The 24,924-nt window shown below is 43.0% G+C and overlaps 1 protein-coding gene across 2 annotated transcripts in view; it reads right to left on the bottom strand.

Moving 5' to 3' along the window:
- NSF (N-ethylmaleimide sensitive factor, vesicle fusing ATPase) overlaps positions 1 to 24,924 on the bottom strand; it is an 82,475-nt gene that overhangs the window by 27,889 nt on the left and 29,662 nt on the right. For both annotated transcript variants that reach the window (XM_075116580.1, XM_075116579.1), the window contains exons 8-12: positions 19,972 to 20,127; positions 6,395 to 6,594; positions 4,369 to 4,534; positions 3,748 to 3,822; positions 4 to 191 (exon numbers count right to left, since the gene is read on the bottom strand). In XM_075116580.1, the coding sequence (XP_074972681.1) occupies positions 4 to 191; positions 3,748 to 3,822; positions 4,369 to 4,534; positions 6,395 to 6,594; positions 19,972 to 20,127 (785 nt within the window). The remainder of the gene's footprint in view (positions 1 to 3; positions 192 to 3,747; positions 3,823 to 4,368; positions 4,535 to 6,394; positions 6,595 to 19,971; positions 20,128 to 24,924) is intronic.

Raw genomic sequence — 24,924 nt, forward strand, 5'->3', positions numbered from 1 at the left:
GACCTTAATGTGTCTGTTCATAGCAGTAGACTGGGCAGCTCGAACTAAACCTTCTAATTCAGCACCACTGAAGTTTTTAGTCTCAACTGCCAGTTCTGCAATGTCCACATCTTCAGCCAGCAGCTGGTGTTCCCGCATCCGTACCGTGTGGATATGAAGAATCTGAAATCGACCTTTCTCATCCGGCAAGCCTGAGATTTTAAACAGAGCACATGCCATTCAGTGCCTTGGTGCAGCAACTGCAGCAAAGCCTTTCCCTCTCCTCAGTGGTCCTACCTCCAAAGGCTCTCTCACCATTCGTTCCTACAAGTATAATATTTGATAATGGTTTTTGTTTGAGAACATTCAATTACACTAATTGCCCTCAGCAAACTGAATAGCCTCACCACCAAACTAGAGAGAGTGTTAAATTTCTCTCCTCAGGGCTCCTGGTTGCTCTCAGGCTTCCACAACAGGAATTCACCTTACACAAAGGCAGTCTGGTCAGTCCCTCGGCATCCCTAAACCCAGCTGCCACCTTGTAATTATCATAGCATTATAGAATCATAGAATAGTTTGGGTTGGAAGGGAACTTTAAAGATCTAGTCCACCCACCTGTCACTAGATCGGGTTGCTCAAAGCCCCATCCAACCTGACTCTGGACACTTCCAACAATGGGAAGCCACAACTTCTCTGAGCAACCTGTTCCAGTGCCTCACCACCCTCATTGTGCATTCTTTCCTTATATTCAATATAAGCCTATCCTCTTTCTGTTTAAAACTGCTGCCCTTTGCTCTGTCACTACAGGCCCTGCTAAAAAGTCTTTCTTATAACTCCCCTTTAAGCACGGAAATGCCGCAATAAGGTCTCCCCAGAGCCTTCTCTTCTCCAGGCTCAACAACCCCAACTCCCTCAGCCTTTGTTCACAGGACAGGTGTTCCCAGCCTCGGACTATTTTCATGACCTCCTCTGGACCCACTCCAGAGCATCTACATTTTCTTTAATCTTCCTTTTCTGACCAATGCACCTTTAGAAGCCCTTCTTATTGTTCTTCGCATCCCTCACCAAATTCAGCTCCAACCATGCCTTAGCTTTCCTGACCCCATCCCTACACATCCAGGCGGTGTCCCTGCATTCTTCCCAGGACACATGTCCATGGTTCCACTGCCTGTGCATTTCCTTCTTGCACCAGGACGTCCTTACTGAGCCATGCTGGTCACCTGCCTTCATTGCCCAATCTCTTACACATGGGAATCAAGAGCTCTCACGTGCTAAGAAAGATATCCTTAATGAGCTGCCAGCTCTGTCCTGCTCCCCAAGGGCAGTTTCCCTGGGGGGTCCCACCTACTAATTATTTAATCAAGTAGAAGTTCACTTTCCTAAAATTCAGGGTCTTGACTTTACTCTTCACCTGGCCCGTACCATTCTCATACAATGTTCATTTTCTCCGAGGTAATAATTTCCCAGATTGCACCCTTCTAAAATGCATAATGGAAGATACAGAAAAGCCTTTTTGTAAAAGCATAACAAGTCAGTCTGACACAACATCATCTTGACAAAACCATGCTGTTCTCTAGCTCGCTTCCCAACCTACCTTCACAGCCTCTCCTACAAGGATCTGATCATTTGCACTGATTAGTATTTCTGCTGAGGGTATGAGAAAAGACATTTTAAAAGGTGCAAGGTCCCCAGCAGCATTCAGTCCTTATCATCTGATAATTTATTCTAGGGATGCCTTGCTCAGTCCCTGGAATTTACTTAATTACCTTTTGTCAACTAAAGATACAAGTACTACACCTACAATACAGTCAATCTCACCTGGGCTTACTGACAACCGTTGCTATTAGGCATTTGTTTTCAAGTATGAGATTGTTCAAAGGCAGCTGTTACTGTGGCTACACTTTGTCCCTAAAACAAACTTTCTTTATTGAGTCTTCCCTTCAATTCCTTGTAGCTGTGTTAGTTTGTAAACACTGTATCTGGCTACAGCTGTTGTCAGTGCCAATTATCTCCCACCACTATTCAACAGCCTGACATCTAATAATTCTCTATGTATCACTATACACTACTTTTCCCAATTTTCCTTTTTCGTGTATAGTGCCAGAAACAGGCCCAAGTCTCCAGAATTTCCTCCTGCACCTAACAAATGCATTAGGTCTCTTGAATCTCCAGCGTATTTGAAGCCACCCACGCTGCCCGTGCTCCACAGCTAGTGCTCTAGCTGAATCTCCAGTCCTCACCCCCACATGAGCTACGTACGCAGTAACGCCTGATACAAGCCATTTCCTACAGCACTCAAGGACAGCATTAGCTCTAGAGCATCAGCTTCAGCTCACTGCCTGCATTACCTCTGTGGCTGCCTCACGAGGCATCAGCTTCGCTTCCTCACTCCTTCTTTTACCTAAAATCTTTCCTTTTCAGCTATCACAAAAACTCTTTCCTGTTGCTGGCTTTCAACGAGCGACGCTAACCTTTAAGGATAAGGGAAAAAAATCCCTAGAGCAACCTCTGAAGATTACATTGCTAGATCACATTTCAAGAGTTTCCCCACAGTTCAGAGCAGAATAGGCAATTACAATTTTGCCTGCCACTCTAGTACGATATCCTATGATTTTTAGGGTTATATGGACATTTTAATCTGATTTTCCGCAACTGAAAGGAAACAGACCATATTAATACTCACGATCTTGCTTGTTCTTTTTTTGTGACTCAATACAGTTTGAGAATTTCTACCTTTACAGTTTCTGTCTTTCCGCCTAGCTCAGAGCACAGAAAATATTCTGTGACATTTGTGTGTCTGTGGAAGGTTAGGGGGAAATGTTTTATGAGCTCTTCCAAACTACAAATCTGAAACTGTATTTCCAATCTTTAAATTAAACACAGATCTGAACCATGTTTCTCACTGCAAGACAGGATCATCAAGCTTTTAATCAGTCCCAGGCTATTCTATCTTCAACCATTCTTCTGTGAACTGTCACCCTCCGAACAGAGCACCACAGCCACTAGTAGTCACCCTTTAGACTCCACCATGTTCTTTACTGATCCAACTTCTGATCTCAGATGCAAAGTCGGAGACTTGTTTTCATGAATCTGAGAGGACCCGGCCTTAATTTCTCAACAAACCCTACGTTATCAGATATTCCATTCTTTAATCTGCATTGGTGTCAGGCAGATGTGCACAATTACAAAAGTCCCTCTTAAGTTGCCGACAGACAGCATCCTTTCCAGCTGACTACAATACACGGCTAACAGCTCGTTGGCCCACTTTTAGTTCTGTTGATCGAAGTGATCCAGACCTGCTGATTTCAGAAACCAACAGCCAATGCTACTGAACATTTGCAGTTCCTGCAGTGAAAGCCACCATTATCACTTCATGCAATATAATGACCTGCACTTCCTCCAAGCCAAGAACAGCTCATGCACTGTACCCGCCTGCTCTGCAAGTTCAACACTTCTGTAATTCCCAACTAGGAACGACCTGGTGCTGTTACTTGGCTCCTTTTGTTCATGCAAGAGATCCAGGGTCCTGCCTGCCCATACCCATCCGTTCTGCTGGACAGAAACTGGTATCAGGTCAATGGCTTATCAGTGAGTAAGTCTAAAATGGCATTTTAATTAGCCCATTAAATTTACATGTAATGTTATGGAGGGAGCTGCATGAAGTTTAGCACCTATGTCATCCTGGTTAATTGTTCACGCCATGATCTATTTTTGCTTTACTATTGTAAATACACGAGCTTATATATTGCGATACGCTAGCTTGCTTACCAATCTCCATTTTCACCTCCAGTCTCCCTGGTCTCAGCAGAGCCTCGTCAATCAGGTCGGGTCTGTTGGTCATTCCTAAATTCAAAGTTGAAAACAAAATAAGCATTATCTGAGCTTACTAAGTGGGTCTCCAACTCCTGAATACAACCCACAGAGCTAAGAAAATACCTCAAAGAGTCCCAAAAAACAGACAAAAGACACCCATCTCCAGAAGTATTGGAAAAGTCATGCCCTGAAGTACGGTCAGGGCAACAGGGATCAAATCTGCATCTGTGACTGCTTCTGCAGGGCTCCTGGCATCAGAACCACCAGACAACACTGGAGAAGCCCCACTGCTTCATATGCCAATACATCAATGTATATAATTCCTTGCAAGTTTTCTTAAACTATAAAACACTTGTTACCAAAAGCTAAAGGAGGAAACTGTTGAAAACAGCGATCTCTGCTGATTACAGCACCATCCCCCTTTAAGTCTGCTACTGATGACTGTTAAACAGCAGTCATTCAGTTGGGATTAGTCCAGACCCCACACCACTAACGATAACTTGGTTGACCTACAGCAAGGAAAACATCAGCAGTTTTCAACCAGACCCCATAACAGAGAACGTAAGCACATCATACCAATCACTAGGATGTTATTGAGCTGCTCTACTCCATCGATTTTAGACAGCAACTGGTTTACGACAGTATCGTGCACTCCAGTGCTACCCGCCATGCTTCCTCTCTGCTTGCAGATTGCATCAATCTCATCAAAAATGATGATATGCACACCGCTGTTTGCTCCAAGCTATTGGAGAGAAATACATGTCAGGAATGCCACATGTCATTGCTGAAAGCAAGCCAAACAAAACAGTAACTTCTCAACAAGCTCATCCACAGAGATACAGAGCACTGATCCCTCCAAGTGTTTAGAGCATCACGTTATGTACGTATCAGACACCTCTCCAGACCCCTTGCCATCCTCCAAAATGGGGTGGTTGGTGGCTTTCCTCAAGCATAGGACTTCACAGCTGACACTGGGAAGAGAAGCAGCACTTCAAGGAAGTGGACTAAACTGAACAAGAAAAGGACAAGCCCAAAGTGGGAACACACAGCTCAAACAAAGGTCACAGTACTCAGCATCTGGGAAAGTCCTCTGAGAGGGAGACAGAGAACAAAGCACATCTGCGGAGGGATGCACCCAGAGTGGGAAATACCCCAGGTTGTACTAAAGTTCGTAAATACACAGCTTGCCAGAGTAGCTTTGTTCTTAATATTTTTAAGGAGTCCGTTTGTTCGGTGCCAATCAGGAACAGAACTGCTGATTTCCAGGTTCGCTCAAAGGTGAAGCAGTTGCAGCTGGTAGGAGAACAGGATACTTTTTGTGACCGTATTATGAAGCTTCTTCCCTTCAAATTCCACCTCTAAAACATCTTTTGTGGACAGTGGAGACCATGTTAACACTGGGTGAATGTGCTGTCACTGGCAATCTGCCCCAGACACAAGTCACTACAATACCAACCTTTTCGAGACCTTTTTAATCTCGCAACTTGTCATCAGGACCATCCCCTCCAGCCAATATAAAGTCTATTTTAACAGGTGTGTTATTGCAAAGGAAAAGCAGCTCGCAGCTTTCAGTTATATTGCAACAACCAGAGAGAAGGAGATCGTTTACGTCGGTACGGGTTACCATGCAAAGCTGACTTACTGATTAATAAATCTTTTGCAGAAGAAAATTAAATTATTTCAAGCCACCAGCAAAGTCTGTGGTCTTGTTAGGTGTAAATAAAATTAAAAGGATACAATGTCCTTTTCTAACGTCTTCTGCAATGACTTTCCTGTATTTAATTGTGACTTGCCTGAAATTGTATTTTCTTTACCATAAAATCTTACCAAGATTAAGTGATCCACAGCAGAGAATAATTAGCATACCACACATGAAGTTAGTATTTACACCTTCAAACCAAAGACTGGGCTTTTGATAGCCAGCTAAAGTTATAGATTTTGGAAAAAACGGATCTTTATCTCCACTTCCAGTTTCAAAGATCTATAGCCTCTAAGTTTCGAGACAGTATTCTCATCCATTAATTTGCTGCTGCGAAAAATTAATTATGTATTGATTATAACACTTCAAGGATTATAACATACTTATACTAATAAGCCTGTAATCCACAAACCTTAAACCATGAAAGCTTATTTGAATTCATCCTATGTTTGTGACACCTGTATTTAGTAGCAAAAATACAAATAGATTAATTGCATCCCCCCAGAAAAAAGAGAAAAGAAAAGACAGCAAAATTTTTGCAATCCTACTTTTAAGCACTTTCTGAGCAGGTGACACACCACGTAACACAAAGCATAGCAGGATGGGCCCTGCTGTATTACCTTAAAACAACTCTGCATGGATTTCAAACTGTCTGCCTTCAGCACAGCTAGCCAGGAGACCGGCTGCCTTTTCAGGTTCTAAGATTTTTTTTTTTTCAGCTGACACGGCGTGAATCTGTTGAGCACTAATATTCAGTGACTTGCAAGGAATAACTATAATCACAAGCTAAGCAGTGACTCAGTCTTTTAACGCAAGCAGCAATTTTCTGATTATAAACCTCCTTTCCGGTCATTCTTCAGGCACATTCATACCGACCATGCTATTTATCTATGTTTGCATTACCCTTCTTTGTTCTTCTTCTGCATCAGCAAACAGCTTGCGGATGTTGGCCTCAGATTCGCCCACATATTTATTGAGGATTTCTGGACCATTGACCACCTTTGGTTCTCTGGCATTCAGCATCTTGCCAATCTGTCTCGCCATAAGTGTTTTACCACAGCCTGGAGGTCCATACAAGAGAATGCCTTTCACATGCTTGCAGCCTAGAACAAGAGAGAGCAAGTTGAGAAAGCAGGCTTACGATGGAAACAGCAACGCTGTAAAGAGGGAACTGCTGCTTACTGTAGGGGTCCTTTCAGAGGGACCTGGCAGAGATGTGCATTAGCGTTAGCTCTGCTCGGTGCCTTGATCAGCAAAATTCAAACACAGAATTGCCAGACTGGATCACAGTCGTTCCGATGATCTGGCAACGGCCAGGAAGAATAACTAACAGAACAGCACAAATGCTCTCCCGTGCATTAGGCATGCGAAGCCAACAGCTAAGGACTGAAACCCTGAATTATAACTTCTGGTTAGTAGTACAAAGCAACAGAGATCACTCGGTACACATGTGAACAGCATACTTCCCGGCTCAACAAAGCCCTAGAGTAGGGCCCAGGGATGCTGGTCATCTCCAGGTAACGAGGGGCTGCAGATACATTTTCCCACGTCATCATAGGCTCTGAGTACCAAGCAGAGCTGCACGAGCAATTTAGGACAAGCACGTGCTGCATCTGGGTCACTTCCCGCTTCTCCTAGAGTGACCCACAGCGCCTACAGAGGTAGCCTTCCTGCACACGGAAGTTTCAACAGAGTTTAATTTTCAGGTATGTAAGGAAGATGAAGCACCAGACCCTCAAAGTTACTCAGCTGACAGTGAGCTCCCAGCGTAGACATAGATCAAACACATTAATCTGATTTGTGAAAGAGAAAACAATGAATCATGTAATAATGCCTTACTTTTTACCCCTGTACTGGGCTTTCATGAGTGCAATTTAATACATCTAGTTCTGATTCCAGCTTTATAGGACAAACACTGTGAAAACTGAAAAAGGCTTCTAAGAACCACTAGAACCATCAGCCCAAAAACGCTTGACCTGTAACTAGAATGACCTGAAAAATTCTAATTTATGCAAATAAGAGGACTTTGATCACTGCGCATGAGCACTGGCATTTAAATTCTCCTAGGGAATCAGAGGGTACAATGGATGCAAACTAATGCTGGACACATCCCAGTCAGCAATGGGCTGGTTTCCTAAGTGTGCACACAACTACTGATAGAGGTTCCCAGCTGTGAACAAGAAAGGTTTCCCTGAAGGATTCGTGGAATTTTGGATATACAGCTTGTGAGCCCCTAACATATTTTATCAACTCTCTGAATATCCTTATGCCTGAATATTTCGTGCTCTGCCTTATACTATGCTAAGAGAGGCTGATGTACCGGCACATCTCTACAACAAAGCTTGTTTTACTCATCTAATGGGACAAGAGCATTTAGCCAAGATCTAGTCAGGCAGGAAAAAGTAACTGCATCAAGACATTTTCCTGGGAGCGATCTGAAGGGCCTGGTGATGGAAAACCCCAAAATAGGAGAGCAGACGTCATGTATCAGCACCAAATTTTAAACGCTGAGCACCAGACTCAGGGAAAGCCTCAAAGAAGTAGAAAGCCACAGTTTCATAGCAGAGACATCTAACTACAAAAACAGCAAAGGAAAATATAAGTTACCTAGCGAAGAAAAGACCCAGAAGCTATATACTGCCTGATTTAAAAGACATGTACAGGACAGATGCAGGAGCAGAGCGAGTTTGGATATTGTCTGGTCACAAAGTGGTGAGGAAATACAAGAAAGGAATATACAACTTATTTTGTCTAGGTCCTTGTATTTCCAGCAGAACTCCTTTTTCTGTTTTCCAGCTGATATTGAAGTGCAAAGAGTAAACACAAGACTGCAAGTAAACAAATCTATTTTCAACTTTTAGGACACAGCAGGTATTTCAGTAATTTTTTGCTTCCTATGCAATTTCAAGCACAATAAAAGGTATTAGTTCCTCACTATATCTCTTCACTTTGCCCATGGAAAAGAAAGATGTGCAGAGAGCAAAACACTCAGCCTAAATAAACTCAAGATGTCCATCTCATGTTTTAGACCATCTTGGCCACACGCAGCACCAACAACAAGCCAACAGCCTCCTGCACCTACTCCCTTCCTCTAGAGTAATACCTCATGTCACTGCCACCCTCGTGACCAGACCGGTGAGGACATCCCAAGAAAGAGACCTTGAAGAAGCCACTGCAACCATGGTAGCCTATGGGAGATCAGCACATTGAGAACCTGCCTCAATAATGGTCTTGACTTTGAACACAAACACACAAACGTTTAATTACAGAGGTAGGGAATTCAGTAGCACCTTCTCCTTTTCTCTCACTCCATCTGACTGCTGCACAAAATCCCTACATGTGTGCTCCAGACTAGTGAGAAACACAAGATATCACTATATTTGAAGATAAAAACCCCCTATGTTTTGCTTCAGAAAATTTATCTAAAACCTTAGAAATCTTGAAGTCTTAATTGTTTGAGGTAAAAGCCAACATATTAGCGGAAGCTGTTCCACGCTGTAGGTGACATTCATAATGCGTTCATTTCCTATTACATTCTTGCAGCTTGACTGTAAGGATTGCAAACCATCCGACAAGAGCCCTGTGGTGTTTAAGATGCACATTAAAAGCAAAAACCAAGAGTAGCAAACTGATGGCCCAGAGCTCAGACTGAAAGGACCCAAGTTCAGCTTCTACCATCACCAAAAGTTTAACGAGCTTGGGCACATCGAGTTATTTGTCACACACGTGGAATGACTTCCCTCCTACTTTGCATCTTGTCTCAGCTACGTGGTAAGTTCAGCCCATACAACGGACTCCTCACAGCAACGTCCCGCCTTTAAAGAACAAGTAGTTTTCTCCCTTATTAACTTACTGATACTCAACTGTGATTTCATTTACTCCTGAATCTTACAGAGATAAACAATTCATTTCAATCTGAGTAACTGCTCAATACAAAATAATTTCTATTCCCCACATGCACGGCGCTCTCTCTCTTTCAGGTTGTTCATACACTGAAATGAAGCTTCAGGAGAACACTGCTACGAGGAGTGTCTGAGCCCTGAAGCACGGTAATGAAGCTGAAAGATTTTTCTGGGCTTCTCTGCAGATAAAAAATTTACTACAGAAATTGAGAACTAGCTAAGAAGAATTCATTAGTCAACTTTCAGGCATCTATGAGTCAAAAATATAAACAACATATACTCTCAGCAAAGACAAATTTCACACAGGAATGAACGAGGCATTGATAAATTAAAAGCTATTCCTGTCAAGTCAATGTCACGAAAAGGTATTGTTAATGTGTTTCGTGGAGGAACATGATCACCCATGTAGCCAAACAGCACAAAGCAGGATTTCGATGATGAGTGATGCTTTGAAGGGAAATCCCAAGCAAAGTGATGCTCAGACAGCTCCGCTGTGCTCAAGCAAGAGAGACTATCAAAAGGCTACCGGCAAGTCAGGGCACATGTACACAAACAGGCCTGGGAGCACCCTGAAAGAGGCAGGAAAATTGCAGAGTATCATTTTTCTTTAGTATGCTTTCAAAAAAGAAACACGAAACATTCTGGTCCTTTTTTTTTTTCCCCTAGCTTTCCTGAAATTCAGAGCCTCTCTCCTAGAGACACGACCTAGTTATAGCCACTAGAAGCTTCTCTTCTACAGCCCAAAGAAGCTGAACTTCTTGAAAAGCCGTAATACTCCCCTCCTCTGCACGAGGTAACATAGCCTTAGCAAAGGGCTACGCCTGTAACACACGGCCCCTGGAGTCCCATCTCCCATAGTGGGAGTGTGCGGAAAGCAAAAGGCCAACCGGCGTGGTTACAGCTGGCTGGCTCTGGGAAAATGGCAGCCTTTGGACACATTTGCTAAGAACGCCTCCTAGGATTTTCACCCTCTTCCTATTCAAACTTGCTTATCATGAGAAAGCACCAAATTTTACCTAATAAATTAAAAAAAAACCCAGATGCTGTTGCAGGAAGAAAGAAAGCAGGCTGGTCAAAGGTAGGCCACTGCTTCAGCCGCCTGCTGAAGCCCTTGGCTGCCAACAGCTACTCACCCTTCTAGAGCAAAAATACCAGCTCTGGCACACAGCAGATTCCCAGAGACAACCTGACACCCAGCAAACCTCACCCAGGCAAGCTCAGCCAGCGTTAGGTAGTCCATGCTCGGTCTTTAGCCAGTAAGAACTCAGATGTGGGGGAACACACACCTGAGCATCAAGGACATTAGTGACCATCTGCTGCAAGGCTTGGCTGCCACTGAACGGGCAATGCTGAGACCTGGGTCTTAGTCAGGTGGAAGAACATTCCTGAAACCAAGGCAATTAGTTCCTCTTCAAATCAAATTGCCACAAGCTACTCCAGGAGCGATTCCCCTGCACAGCTACGTTCACCTGGCTAAAATTAAAGGTTTAAACACAAGCAGGACTTTATTAAAATAGACAGGTGATGACAAACTACAAATGTTACGTCTCAAATCACAGCAGGATGCTATGCACCACACAGGAATTTTGATTAAGTTTATCTTCCCTTTGCTGATTTCACCAATGCAGCCCAAATGTCAATACTATTATGAGAATCTTACAAACACAAATTATTAGCCGTGCAGACATCTCTAACTCTTTAAGCTTACTATTAGGACTCCAAATCAAAGGTCATTCCTGTAACGTGATACTTAATTATGCAATTTAATGACATACAGTTAGAGGCTGAATAGGTACGTTAACAGGGACGAAAATATACCGATATGGGAAATATTCTACACAAAATATCAAGGAAAATAATAAAAACTGGTAAGAATGGGAGAGCTCCTACTGCTACCAAGAGAAGTCAAACACTATTTTGAACCAGAATGTCACTTACTCAGAGACAAGATAGAGTTTATTTGTTCAACTCTCACTATGTACTTTTTTTGAAAGATCAGAGGACATGTTTTAGTATAATAGGGATTTTCTACTTGGGAGTGTAATTCCCCTTTTAATTAGAATCAAAGCATTCTGGTGTGATTGTATCATTCAGAGGCACCTATCAGGAATCTACATCGACAGTAAAGTACCGCCGAATACATCAGGGAGAGATGCTTATCTCTGCACATCAATCTCCAAGCAGGTTAGAGTAAGATCAGGGTTCCCAGACTCCACCTGCCACACAGACAAAATTTCCCCCAAAATATAGTTGGGTGGAATTTCCCCCTCCTCTCATCCTGTAAGCTCAGCATTATTCCAGGCTGCATCACTGCCTCCAGTTCATCTTCCTGCAGGATTTATGTGCTACCAACAAGTAGCAAGACTGAAGTAACTTGTTTCTGCTTTTAATTCAAAGTGGAGGCAGGCAAAGGGCTACACCTGAAACCAAAGGTTTTATTTTAAGTGGACTCTCAACAGCCAGTTTTCTTGATCTATCAAATCGTCTGCCACTGTAAAGAGAAGCGAACCAAGTCAGTAAGTTCTTCCTAGATCTTTGAAAACAGCTTTCTCATCATATCTTGTCTGGCTGTGAGAAGTTCAGTGCATGCATAAGGAGGCAATAACTAGATTTACGGCAATGGCAGGACATTTATCAATTTCTGATGGAATGTGATAAAAATGAAAATAAATCAGCTTCAGAGAAGCTTCCAACGGAATGCCTTTGGCTACACAAAGAAAGTCATGACTCTCAGGAAAAGGGGGCTTGATAAGAATATATACAAAACAAACCAATCTTTAAAAGAAGTCATCACTGGGCGGGGGGGAGGTAAACGCCTCTGTCTCCTAGTAGAGGAGCTACCAAAGTGTAGCTAATTTAAGACAAGGATCATGCAGAGCTGTCGGATGGACTGCTGAACGCAGCAGCTGATGTTTGCAGTCATATCCCACCTGGGTGTTAATAGCCATAAATCTCATCAGCATTTTCCACTTTTTGGAATAAAGCTGGATCATTTCTGTCGACTTAGAAAGTCAACATGAAGTCATTTGTAAATGCCTTATGGAACACTTACCGCAGAGCATTACAGAGTAAACAAGTATCAACTTAACAGGGTCACTGGGGTGTCTCAAGGCCTCGTTTTCAAGCTAGAGAAGAACTGTGGCTGCCAAGCAGCGGGGATGGTGCCTGCTAGCTAACACCTCAACTGCAGCCATACGAGGTGAGAGAAAAAAGTCCTCTCGGTATCTGTTGATGGCTATGGCCACCAGTACAGAAATACAGAAAGTCCTTGCAGCACAAAAGCCCCTTCCTTTCCTTCCAAGCCTGCCATCTGTGACCTTCACTTCACATTTCCACCTTCCTGTGTTCTTCCCCGGCTGTGAAGAACTTCAAAGCCCTCTCTCTCATATCGCTCCCACTGGTCTCTCTCCAAAGCTGAAGACCTTCAAGCCAATTCCCTCTGTGTGCAGAAGCTTTTCTGACCCGACCATCCTGGTGCCCTCCTCCACAGTTTTTCCTGGCTTATGCATCCTTTCTGATACAAGGACCAAGGCGAAGACTACATCCAGCAATTCAATGTGTGAACAAATTGCAGGTTTACACAGTGGCATAACTATATTCTGGTTTGTGGTTTTTATTTAATTCTTCATATAAATTACCAAATTCAAGTAGGAATTGATTGACCCCTACTGCACCTTTGAGCAACTGTTTTCGTAGACCTACCACAGCCCCAGAATTTTGCTCAAGTGAAAAATCAGCACAGCGAGCATTTTACAAGCTGCGATCTTCGTGCACATCATTTTTCACTGATCAACAGGAGGCTTCATTCGTTGTTTTATCGCTGAGTCAACTCAGTCTTGGAAAGTCCTTCTGCAGAACCACAGAACAGCTGAGGCTGGAAGATCATCTTGCCCAACCCCGCTGGGCAAAGCAGGTTCACCTAACGCAGGCTGCCCAGCGCATCAGCCACTCCTCCCGGTTTTGCATCGTCTGCAGACTAAGGGCACGCTCCGTCCCATCATCCAGGTCATCAACAAAGAGGTTAAACACCACTAGTGACTAGCCTCCATATGGGCTTTGTGCTGCTGATCACAGCTCTTTAAGCCCAGCAGCTGAGTCAGTTTTCAGACACAGAGCTGCCCGCTTACCTAGTCCATCTTCCATCAGTTTTTCTACAAGGCTGTTATGAGAGAAGTGTTGAGAGCCTTATTACATTTGAGATAAACATCCATAGCTCTCCCCCCACCCCACGAGCTAGCCATCTCCTCATAGAATGCTATCAGGTTGGTTAAACACAATTTCTACTTCATAAATCCATGCTGACCACTCCTGATCAACTTCTCGTCCTTCATTTGTCTGGAAATGGTCTCCTTAATTGCTGCATCACCTTCCCAGACACCGAGGGTGAGGTGGACAGGCCTGTGGTACCTGGCTTCTCCTGCTTGCCCTTCTTGGAGACAGGAGCAACACCTGCTTTCTTCCAGGCCTCAGCAACTTCTCCTGATTGCAGTAGTCTTTCAAACAGAATTGAGAGTGGCCTCGCAATGACACGGGCCTGCTTCCGCAGCACTCATGGGTGCACCCATCAGACCCCAGCTGCAATTCAGTCTTCATTTAGATTCATTTCAACAGCTTCCTTCCCCAGGTCATTCAAGAACACACTGAACAGCACAAAACTCTGCGACTCTCCTCTGCTATGAGTGTGGACCAGCTGTTCCTACTATTGTTCCCCCAACCATTTATCCAGCCACACACTACCTCTCCTCACGTTATCAGCTTCTTCACCTCCTTCAAGCCGCTATAATACCAGGGATGCTTGGGTGGTCTGAAGTCAATCTCTACGTTTTTAAGAAAGTGAGGGAGAAGACAGATGTTGGAGACTTCTCAGCTGTCCTCCTCAAAGAAAGTGCACACAGAGGTGTTTTTAGATATGTGGAGGAAGAGTTAAGTGACCAGATTCAGCCTCACTGGCCACAGGGAACCATGTGCTTCAGAGGGAAGAGTGAACTTCATTTTATAATCACATTAGGAGGAGACCCAGGAAAGCGTCGGTCCCTTCCTCCATAATGAAAAGCTAATCACAGAAAATGCTGAGTTCAAACTGCTAAATATCTTTTTACATGAATGAAGACTTCATGTGTTATGCGGCAGCTAATATTAATATCAGTGTCAAATAGGCAAGAATAGGAAACAGGAGTAGGAAAAAGAACAAGGGACAGCCCACAAGGGTATTAGTTATTTGCAGATTACCTGGACATGAGCTTCACACAAGAGCACTCACAGCAGGTGAAACCATCTCAAAGTCACTGAGAACTTTGACAGTATGGGTGAACACTGGGAGAAAGAAAGGGAATGTCATCCAAAATGTTATAAAGGCAAAAGGAAGGGAGCCACGGGGTTGGACTAAATCTCAAGAGATCCCTTTCAACCTTGACTATTATCTGATTGTGGAAAATTCTGGCACAATGTGCTTTTAAGTAGGTAGAGGAAAACAAAGATACAAGAAATAGCCAAAAGGAAATTATTAGATCAGTCTTAGACAACTTCCCTCTAGGAAAGTGTAGGAGGTCACACACAGAGGGTTTGAGAAAACAAGTAAAGCAATAGAGGGAGGTTTAGACTTTCATGAAGATACAAACAGGTCTTATGCATCTTCATAAACACATAGGAAAAACACAGGCTGAATGAAGTTAAAGGTAGACAAGAAGTGGATGGGAAAAAAACCCACCAACTTTGAAGCATAACAAGAAAGGATTCATCCCAGATTTACTGGTATGCAGTGCTGTTATTAATAGCCAGGAAGAGGGAACAGAATGCACCTATTAAATCTGCACATTACGATGCCAAGATCTACAAATACACTGACGGGCAGGATTAAATTCATTTAAAAACAATGTCATTTGATGCACAAGTTTCCACGTTGGGGTAGCAATAACTAATTGCATGTTGCAAACCAAAAAAATAAATCATCGCATGGAGGATGACGAACAGGCACATACACCAAGGCACAGACAAAACCTGCCAACTGACCTGGGGGTGATCAGCACCTCAGTCGCCATGCCCCGTTTTGGCCATCACACTTCCAAGCAGTGAAGAATGACCAAGGGAAGAGAAACAACAACGGTCGGTGACCTAGAGGATATGACTATGAGAAATGGTTTAAGAATCCGAGATGTAGCCTGAGAACACTGAAGAGAAACACAGACAAGTATGTAAAAGCCTCATCCAAAAACATAAAATAAATAAGCAATATATGATGAACTGCTGCAAGACTGAGAATAAACACTTGAAAAATTTTGACTGTAACGACACTCTAAGCAGCGGAATAGGCTGCCTTGAGAGGTTCTGGCATTTCTGTCACCTCAGTTACAGGTTAGACATGCCTGACACAGATCTTTCGTTAAAATTATCCTGTTTTAAGAATAGACTGGATGAGATCCTTTCTATTATTATTCTTCTCTTATAGTATCCATGTACTTCAAGAACATTAGTGTATTAATAAGATACCTTAAAAGACAAGCCTCCACAGGCAGAATCCAGGAAAGAAAATAATACCTGAGTATCTGCTAATTCAAATGTCCTTTTTGTGTTTTGTTAATACTTCACTTTTATATAGTGAGCTGTACTTCAAAAATACAGCACACTGAATCCAACTGTTCCCAAGAGGTCAGAGCACAAGTGAAGATGGTTACCAGGAAAAGAAATCACCTTGGAAAAGTTCGATTTAACCTACTTATTGACGATAACGGGAGAGGATGGTGAACTTGAGTTCCATTTCAATCTCTCACAAGGAGCGTGATCTGGAGCACCAAACATCTCTATACCTGCTATTAAACAGTAACAATGACATGTGCATATGGAATCTGCTTCTTCAGCGGCCTCTGTGACAACTAATGTGCCACAAGTCATAAAAATCACCTCCCTGCTGAAAGTCAAGGTGGTGTTTCAATGCATGGAGACTCTAAGAGTGTTCTTTAAACAGAGCCAAGAGTTCAGTACTAGCATTTTCTTTTCAGATCTGAGAAAACGCGTTTTAGATTTGTTGAAATTTACAGCTCCAGGCACCAAGTATCAGAAACTTTAGTCCAAATGGCTAAATATCTGTTGAAGCCAGAAAGAAAGAAAGAGAAGAAGAGAGAGAACAGTGTTATAATAAGTATTCAGCAATGTTAGACAAGCTATTGAATGAGCTGAATTTGAAGTCTCAGCAGAAAAAACAGCATTTAACATGGATGTGAAGAAATGAAAGGGCTTATCTGCAGGAACAGTTTAGAAAAGTACAATATTTATCAAATAAAAGGAGAAACTTTAGCTTGAGCAAGAGGATGCTTTGGACTGCAAAAAGTAACCAAAAGCAGTGTGCAGTTCACCATGAAGTTTTGTGGCTTTACTATGAACTGGCAATTGCAGAGATCTGGACAGGGCTTGAAAAGGGGAATGATTCCCTAGAAACACAGCGTTTGTAGGGCTGTCCTTCAGAAAGAGAGTGACTGCTACCTTACCTCCATCAGTGCCCTGCAAGAGTTCCTTCCTCGGAAGTAGCATTTGTCCAACAGCGAGGCCTCGTGGAGGCACTAGAAAGGAGTGCCCCTTTTGTTTCAAGACACCTTCCTCAATCCTCATCCAGATAAGGATTTATTTCCATTTGGCAGTCAAAACATTAATCAGAGTCAAGCATTAGATGAAAGGTAACAGCATTGCCAATGTCCATAATGCTAAAGAATCTCCAGTAAACAACTGCGAAACTGTAGCCTTAAAAGCAATGAGCTTCAATTTATCAGGGTCCCACTGTGGTTCTAAAGTGACCTTCCCCCTGTGGCCCACTGCCTCCCTTCTGCTGCCCCAGGCATTCATGTAGCTATGTCACATCAAGCCCACTAGGGAGCTGACCGAGCTGGATGCTAACCCTCTACATTTTTTTCTAGTAGTAGTATTTTTTGCTCCCACTTGTATTAGCTCTCTGCAGAGCCATACAAGCCCAAAGCTACCACAGCAGAGGTGGCAGATATGCGTACGGGAAAAGCGTGGGTAGGGAAAAGTAAACTGCCCCTTTCCAGGGCGGCAGGGAGCTATGGCAAGGTTTAATGACCAGCTGAAGCTGATCTAAGATTTCTTTTCTTGGATAAACCGAAGATTGTAGCATCAGAGTACTATTTACACCCTTGGATGACATGGTTAACTAACGTTGATTTATATGCTCCAAACCCAGAACATTCCTTGGAAGTTAGATAAACCACACACAAATTGCAAGCAATTTTTGAAGGGGCTATACAGCGTCTGTGTAGTTACGGGACAGAAATATTTATTGCATTTGGCATGGAAGTTGCAGTCTGTGAGCACTGGGCAAAAAACAGAAATGGGCGAGCACTAGAGCACCAGATAGCAAGCAAATTCTTTCTTTTCCTTTCCCAATAAATTATATACAAAGGTGAACAGCTGTCACACTGACATTTCAGATCTGAAATATAGTTAAGAGCAAGTTCTAACTAAGGCAAAGAAAATGAATGTCAGAAAGTTTTGTTTTTTCAAATTTCAGATAAGCTCTTTAGCCCTAGGGTTAATCAGAGAGCTAGAGAGCTCTGTTTGGAGTCTAACTTCTTACCAGAAAAATGTTTCTTCGTGTAGTATGTGTGTAAACACGCACAAGTAAGGGTATATGTATTTACATAAATAATATGGCACACCTTTAATTCATTGCCCAGGGTAATCAAAATACTAGTGGTCCTTCAGAGAATCTTTTTCTTCCTGTATTAAGCAACACCAATTAACAAGAGGAACCATGTGAGCAGCGCACCCTGCAAAGCAACTCCACAACCTCACCCTGCAGTCAGCAAGGATTCTGACCTTCTCCAGAGGTACCTGTTGGAGACGAAGGTCCTCCACGGCAAAGGTAGCTGCTGCACACTGTTACCAGAGAGTGCCCAGCTGCCAGCCATGGCAGTCATATAATTCAGTTAATGATAATATCAAGGGAATGTAAACATAGTCTGACACGTCTGCTTATCATGCTGCCAGATTGAAGGCAGCCAGGGAAGTTGAATAGGTGAAGCTATAGCAAAATGAAAACAAGCTCTAATTATCTCTAGTCTACTAACACATTTCTCATCACAGGCCAGTGACACTCATGAGAATTCCCAAAGTCTAAATCTTTTACCTTCACATATGGTCACAGCTCTGCACTGCAGACATGAATATATATGATAGTTGCTTCAAACGGTAAAAATGTTTCAAGTAAGGGACACCGGTCCATCCAAAAGCCAGCTGCCAGCAGCATTTCTGAACTGGACACAGAGTGTCTAGGCAAAAGCTTTTCTTTCCATGGCCAACACCATTTCTCTCATTTCCTCTGTCTGCAGAGCAGCTAAATATTTAACAAATTTAAGCATTTGATATTCTCAAGCAGAGACAGAGAAGTTACGACTTCCTCACAGCCACAGAAACGAAGAGAACCAAGATCAGCCCCCAGAAGGCCTTGGCTACCAGATCGATGTGAAGTTAAAAGGGAGGAGAGAGAGAATCATGCACTAATTGGATTTAGCCTGCAGGGTTTCTTCACTGCTTCTCTGTAAGTGTTCAAATCACAAAGAAAAGACCCAAAGCACCTCTCAGGGAAGTTTACTTTAACATCAATTCCACGGGCACTGGAAAGGACACACTTGACACAGCCACACACAAACAGGACATATCTTCTGATGAAAACCTGTTTTGTAATTAAATTTTGATTGCTTCATTTGTGGAGAGAGGGAAGGTGGATCAAGAAATATAAACATACATAGAAATTATACAGCTACGGATTCCAAGTTTAAATATGAACCCACGGAGATTATATTCAGAGAACAAGAACGAGCTATAACATCCCCAGCACTTTAAGTGACAAAATAAGATATCTGCAGCTGCATATTGCTTACTAAAAATTAAAACCAGTACCATTTATCTGCTTGCCAGCACATGTTTACAAAGTAATGGGACTGGCTTTGCTTCCCCGACCCCAAAAAAGTTATATTTAGAATCTCTGCTTTTATTTCACAGACTCCAAGACGTGCCACTGCCTGTGCATCCTCTCCAGCATTTCAAATCTGACCAAGCACAGATCACACAAGATACAATATTTATTGGGCCAGCACTGCGAGAAGGACATAGGTTTATAGTGCAACTGCCAGGACAACAGATATTTAATATATAAGGCAGGATCATTAAGACAGAATTTCCTTTGACCTACATAGACAGCTCATTGCCAGTAAGTCAGGAATAGGAGCACTCAGTCTCACTGCTACGAATAAATGAAGCATTCAAAGAATTGGATGCATCTGAGTTCCAACAGAAAAGTATTCAGTTAAATCCTGTATCTCATTCGTTCAGACGTTTCAGATAGCATTGAGTATTCACATTGTCTCATTGTCCCTCCTCTCTAGCCAAGTAACAAGAGTTTGAAAGACATTTGGGAGCAACAGGAGAAGGAAAAGCTTTGTTAGCCTATTAGATCCCTAAGCAACTGCCATGTCATACCATCAGGAGGTTGTTAGCTCATACCCAGTCTTTACAGATGAGGAACAGGCCCACAGCCTGCACCCCAGCCATATTTATCCAGATCATACTCACCCATTTGCTCCACAATTTCAGGTGGAAAAACTCGAGAAGCAAAAGCTCGTCGGAAAATATCTGAAAACTCTTTGTCAAGGCCCCCAATCCCCATTTTCTCAAAATTCCAGTCTGGGTTGATGATCGACTGGCGGTTCTCCTTCGTCTTTGATTTACCTGCAAAAAAAAAGAAATCATTTCAAACATGTGGCACAGCAGAATTACAGCAAATAGACCAGAATGGTTCCACCAGTTCAGACCCACATCCAGCTAACTCGATGTTCAGTTTCAAATGCTAGCCAGAAGGACACACCATGACAAGGATGCAAGGGCAGTCAGAGACTCAGCTTACTTAGTAACTATGTTCCCAGCCTTCCAACTGCCCTGTTCAGGGATTTCTCAACCCAGGTGTTGCTCCCATGTATTTAAGAATCAACAGTAGATTTCTCTGCCACAAATTTACCAAGGTACCCTGGGACCCAGGCACACTAGCACCCAGAATGCCCTACAGCATCTAGCTTGCCATGCCTGCTACTGGCTGCACAACCAAACACCTCCTTTCCTGTGTCTGCACCAGCTCCTACCAGCTTCATTTCATGTCCCCCAAGTCTTATATCTGAAGAGACAGTAAATAGCGTCAGTATCTACTCTCAGGCTACCTGGGATGACGTTAGGCTTGTCTTGTACCCTCCTCAGCTGTGCCTTTTCCAGGCAGAGCAGCCCTCACTTGTTCTTCCTTCCTTACACAGCAGCTGCTCCACACTTGAGCACCCCTGTTCTCCTCTCAGTCTTCTTTTTCTACTACATCCTTAGGCAGACCAGAATCGCATGCACTGTGGTTTGTATCTTAAACACAGGTATGAAATTATGCTCCACTTCATTCATATTCCTTAATAATATGTAATAATTCTTAACAACCATGCTTAACAATTCTTAACAGGGCTCAGGCTGCTGCTGAGCATCGGTCCAGCATCTCCTTGAAACTATCATACTTGGGATCTTGGCCCAAAACAGCAATCATTTTTGAACCTAAGTTAGCAGTGTTCTTCCTCCCACTCATCACTTTACATTTATTTATATCCAATTTCCTCTGCCATTTTATTTATTAGTCACTGAGCACCATAAGAGCAAGTTTTGTCACCTGATTACTCAGTCTTTTTTCCAGTTTATTCAATAATTAAAATGAAGATCAAAGGCCCCAGCAGAGATCCATGCTGAACTCTACCGGCACTTGCTATTTACTTCTACCCTTTCACCACGCATCTACTCATGCAAGGACCTTCTCTCTTACAGATCTCTGTTCAGTTTCTTTCTAAAGAAACTTTGATAACGAATTTTGCCGGAAGAGCTTTGAACAACAAGCAGCCTATGTCAGCCCTTATCCCCGTGCTTTTTGATTCCTGTAATGAACTCCAGTGGGATCATGAAGTAGGGCTGCCCTTAAAGAAGACAGGCTGACCCTTCCCAGTGTATCATCTCTACACAGGTATCCACTAATTACGTTCTTTATTATAGCTTCTGTTGATTTTTTTCTGTACAGATTTCAGGTTCAAAGATCTGTAGCTCTCCAGCCCCGCTCTGGAATCCTTTTGAAAACAGACAGCACATCCTCAGACACCAGAGCAATTTTAAGCAAGGTTACACAAAACAGTTACGAGGTCAGCTAGTTCCTTTACAACTCAGAACAACTGAAGCCAGTCTTGGCAAACCACCACGGTTCATTTTGCCTGTTTGTTCCATAACTGCTTCTAGAGCTACTTCAAGTTCAGCCGTATCCCCTAAGCACAGGTTTTGTAGTTTCCATGCAACGGTGTAACTGCCCTCCTCTCCCTTTTGTTGACAAACCACGAGTTTTAGTCTTACAATGCTCCTTACTCCCTTTTCAGAGAAGCTTTAAAGTACTCAGGGCATTTAGGAGGTAGCCAGTAAACACAAACACTCCCATAAGAATACTTCTGAGGTGCTGTCAAATCCATATACAGTCTCACCTTAAGTTTATTTGAGGGTATTTATAAACAAGCACCGACACATTATTGGTTAGATCGATGCTTCCAAGTGGCTTTCAGCAATATCACTCGGCTTAGATACTGGAGAAACCAACAGCAATATAAAAACCCAGGGAGAAAGCAAAGACTGAAGATTATCCTCAATTCATGAAGAAACCGGACATCTTGTATTTTCTTAGATTCACATGGTGCTTTACAGGATTGGCCCTGGGGACCATTATGTCCCCTGAAAATCCAGGCCTGGCAAACTGCAGCCATGCATTTTGCCAATTTGTTCCATAACCTCTTCTAGAGATATTTGAGGTGGAGCTGGATGATGAGCTAGCATCTAGAAGTTCAGTAAATACACTAAATAGAAGCTCTGTGTCAGCTGAATTACACTGCTATTAATCTTGGTCTAAACACAGCTGGAATCAATTCTTCAATTCCAAGAGCAGCAAAATAAACAAACATGAACATGCCTCTAACTGACATGTTCAGGACAACATGGCAGAATGTGTAACACAGAGCACTAATACATAGCACCACACAGGGCAGCAGCGAGCACTTGAGTCACTGATTACCGTGTGTTTGTTATCTCATTGCTCCACTACAGTTTTTAGATCAGACCGCTCAGCCAGGGATGTTGTTCCTCCTCCTGTAGAGCTTAGCCTATACCCCCACCTTCTGGCTGCATCTGATCACAATAAAATTCTTGCAGATTTAATTAAAATACCATCCACTGGTTTTATAACACATGACTTTATGCTAAGCAGAAGTAGAATTGGCTATTTTTTGTAAGGATCACAATTCTTTTCTATGGAAAAAAATAAAGACCCTTTATTGAAGGCCACGCTCAGTGACACTTACTGTACCTTCATCTCCTCTCTCAGAATTTAATTATTCACAACTTTACAATTCTCCAGAGGCTAACAAAACACATTAAGTAGCTCTGCCTCAGATCAATGAGGAGATTAAATAAAGCACCAACGTGACAGAAGTAAATTGAGGCACAAGCAACTCTTTTGTCTGCAGGCAATGAAACTGACTGGAAATAGGAATCCTCCACCGCGACTCAATCCGCCGTCCCACAGGACCACTCTTCACACCTACACGTGCTAGGAAGATCACAGGTCATTGTATGGCTTTGAATTTTAACCAAGTAAAATACCTCTGCTTGCTCTGATGCAGTAAGTTGGATTATGTTAATACTCTCCTCAAGCTGTCCTATCAAACATGGTAAAAACGAAATGGGCTGTAATCAGGTAATCACAGGTGTGAACTAATTGCCCATACAAACTTCATTCAGCACTCTTAAAACCTGTATCCTTGTTAATACGCTTAATTACAGCCATCTACAATTCAGCCCACCGATCTCTAGTGGCGCTTTTTTCAGTACAGATGACTTTCAGATAAAAACATCCACGTAAGATGTAAAGTATGTGATTACACAACAGCCTTGCGTCTCCCCATTTCTGGAGTGGCTGTAGCACACAAAGCAGACAACTACAGAAGATGGAGTGGCAGCCTCGTATTTGAGGGAAGATGGCACTTTAGGGCAGCATCAAAACAGCCTCTGCCACAAGCTCCTGCAATGCTGAACAAATTTAATTCTACCTTTCTCTACTGGAAGCAGTGACTACTGCCCTCACGTTTTACTTCTGTACCAAATACTCAAAGTACTGAGCATTCACAGTCAAGCAGAGCTGTGCTTCGAAGCCTACTGCTAAAACAGTAAGCATTAAAACTCAGAGTACACAACTGAGTGCTCATCTGAGCTCGCCAGGTTCGCTGAACCCCCACTCGCAGCAGCCTTCGCCTGCCACTTCTTATCTGTGGAAGAACAGCAGCAAAAGGGTAAGTCGTCTTAGCTCACAGACTCCGGGAAGAAGGAACAAAATAGGAAAGGAAAATAACAAAACAGAAAAGTAAGAGTGTCTGTTCAAGTAGAGGACTTGAATCACTCCCAGAAAAGAATGCCTAGAGCCATATTACCAGCAAGGGAGGTGTCTGCAGCTGTAGACTTGCTAGGTATCATCCACTTCATACCACTGACAGAAAAGGAACAGCCAGACTAACAGAGTGTGTATCTGTTCTGCAGGACAGCCACCGCAGTCCCAGGGCACACACAAAGCCAGCTGCAGGGAATGACCCTCACTGCCCACTTTGTAGTCCAGGTCTCCATCATCCGAGCTGGTGGCTCTACGGGAACACACCAGATTCCTCCCTAGCCCTACACCAGTTTCCTTCTAAATTAATGTGTGGAGGACACATCAATCATTCCCTGATTCATGGTTCACAGTTTTGTTAATAATCTTGCTGTGTAAACAGTTCAAACTCACACAATGAACCTGCTGTGCTGTGTTTTGCAGCTGTCATCAGGTTCTGAAGAGCAGGACTTTCAGAAGTCAAGAAAATTGAATTGCTCTTCAGAAGCTGCGCTCTGTCCTTGAACAAGGGCTCTCAGAGATGGGATTTTCGGAATTTTTGCGCTCACTTTGAAATTTTGGCTACACATTCAAAGAAATTCTCAATTTCCTATTTCTCTGATGTTTTGATTAAATTTAATTCAAGAAGTGTTGGCTTCTTAGCGTCCCTGAAAATATCGTTCTCTGATGTCTAAAGAGTTAGAACACCAACTAGTTGCTGACTTTTGCTGAAGCTACTGTTCCATGGTGCCTTTCTAAACCTGGCCAAAGGCGTCCAGAGTGCTTAGGGTAACTTCTCTACTCATCTAACTTGATCTGCTGTTGTCAGAATTTCTCAAAGTCACTCACCTGCCTTCCTCATAGCTCTGTGTCCATGTATCTTAGATCACCGTGGTGATAAGCACGGTACAGAGACCCACAGAACTGCTCTGGTATGTCAGTTGGGTGTGGAGCTTCATGCAGGGAGGACGGTGACTTCCACAGAGCCCCTGGTCAGAAGCAGCAAAGTCTGCTGGAGGGGTGGTGTCTCCTCTGTGTAGTGGTTTTCAAGAGAGACCTGA

Source organism: Phalacrocorax aristotelis, chromosome 23, assembly GCF_949628215.1.
Source record: "Phalacrocorax aristotelis chromosome 23, bGulAri2.1, whole genome shotgun sequence".
Taxonomy (NCBI): domain Eukaryota; kingdom Metazoa; phylum Chordata; class Aves; order Suliformes; family Phalacrocoracidae; genus Phalacrocorax; species Phalacrocorax aristotelis.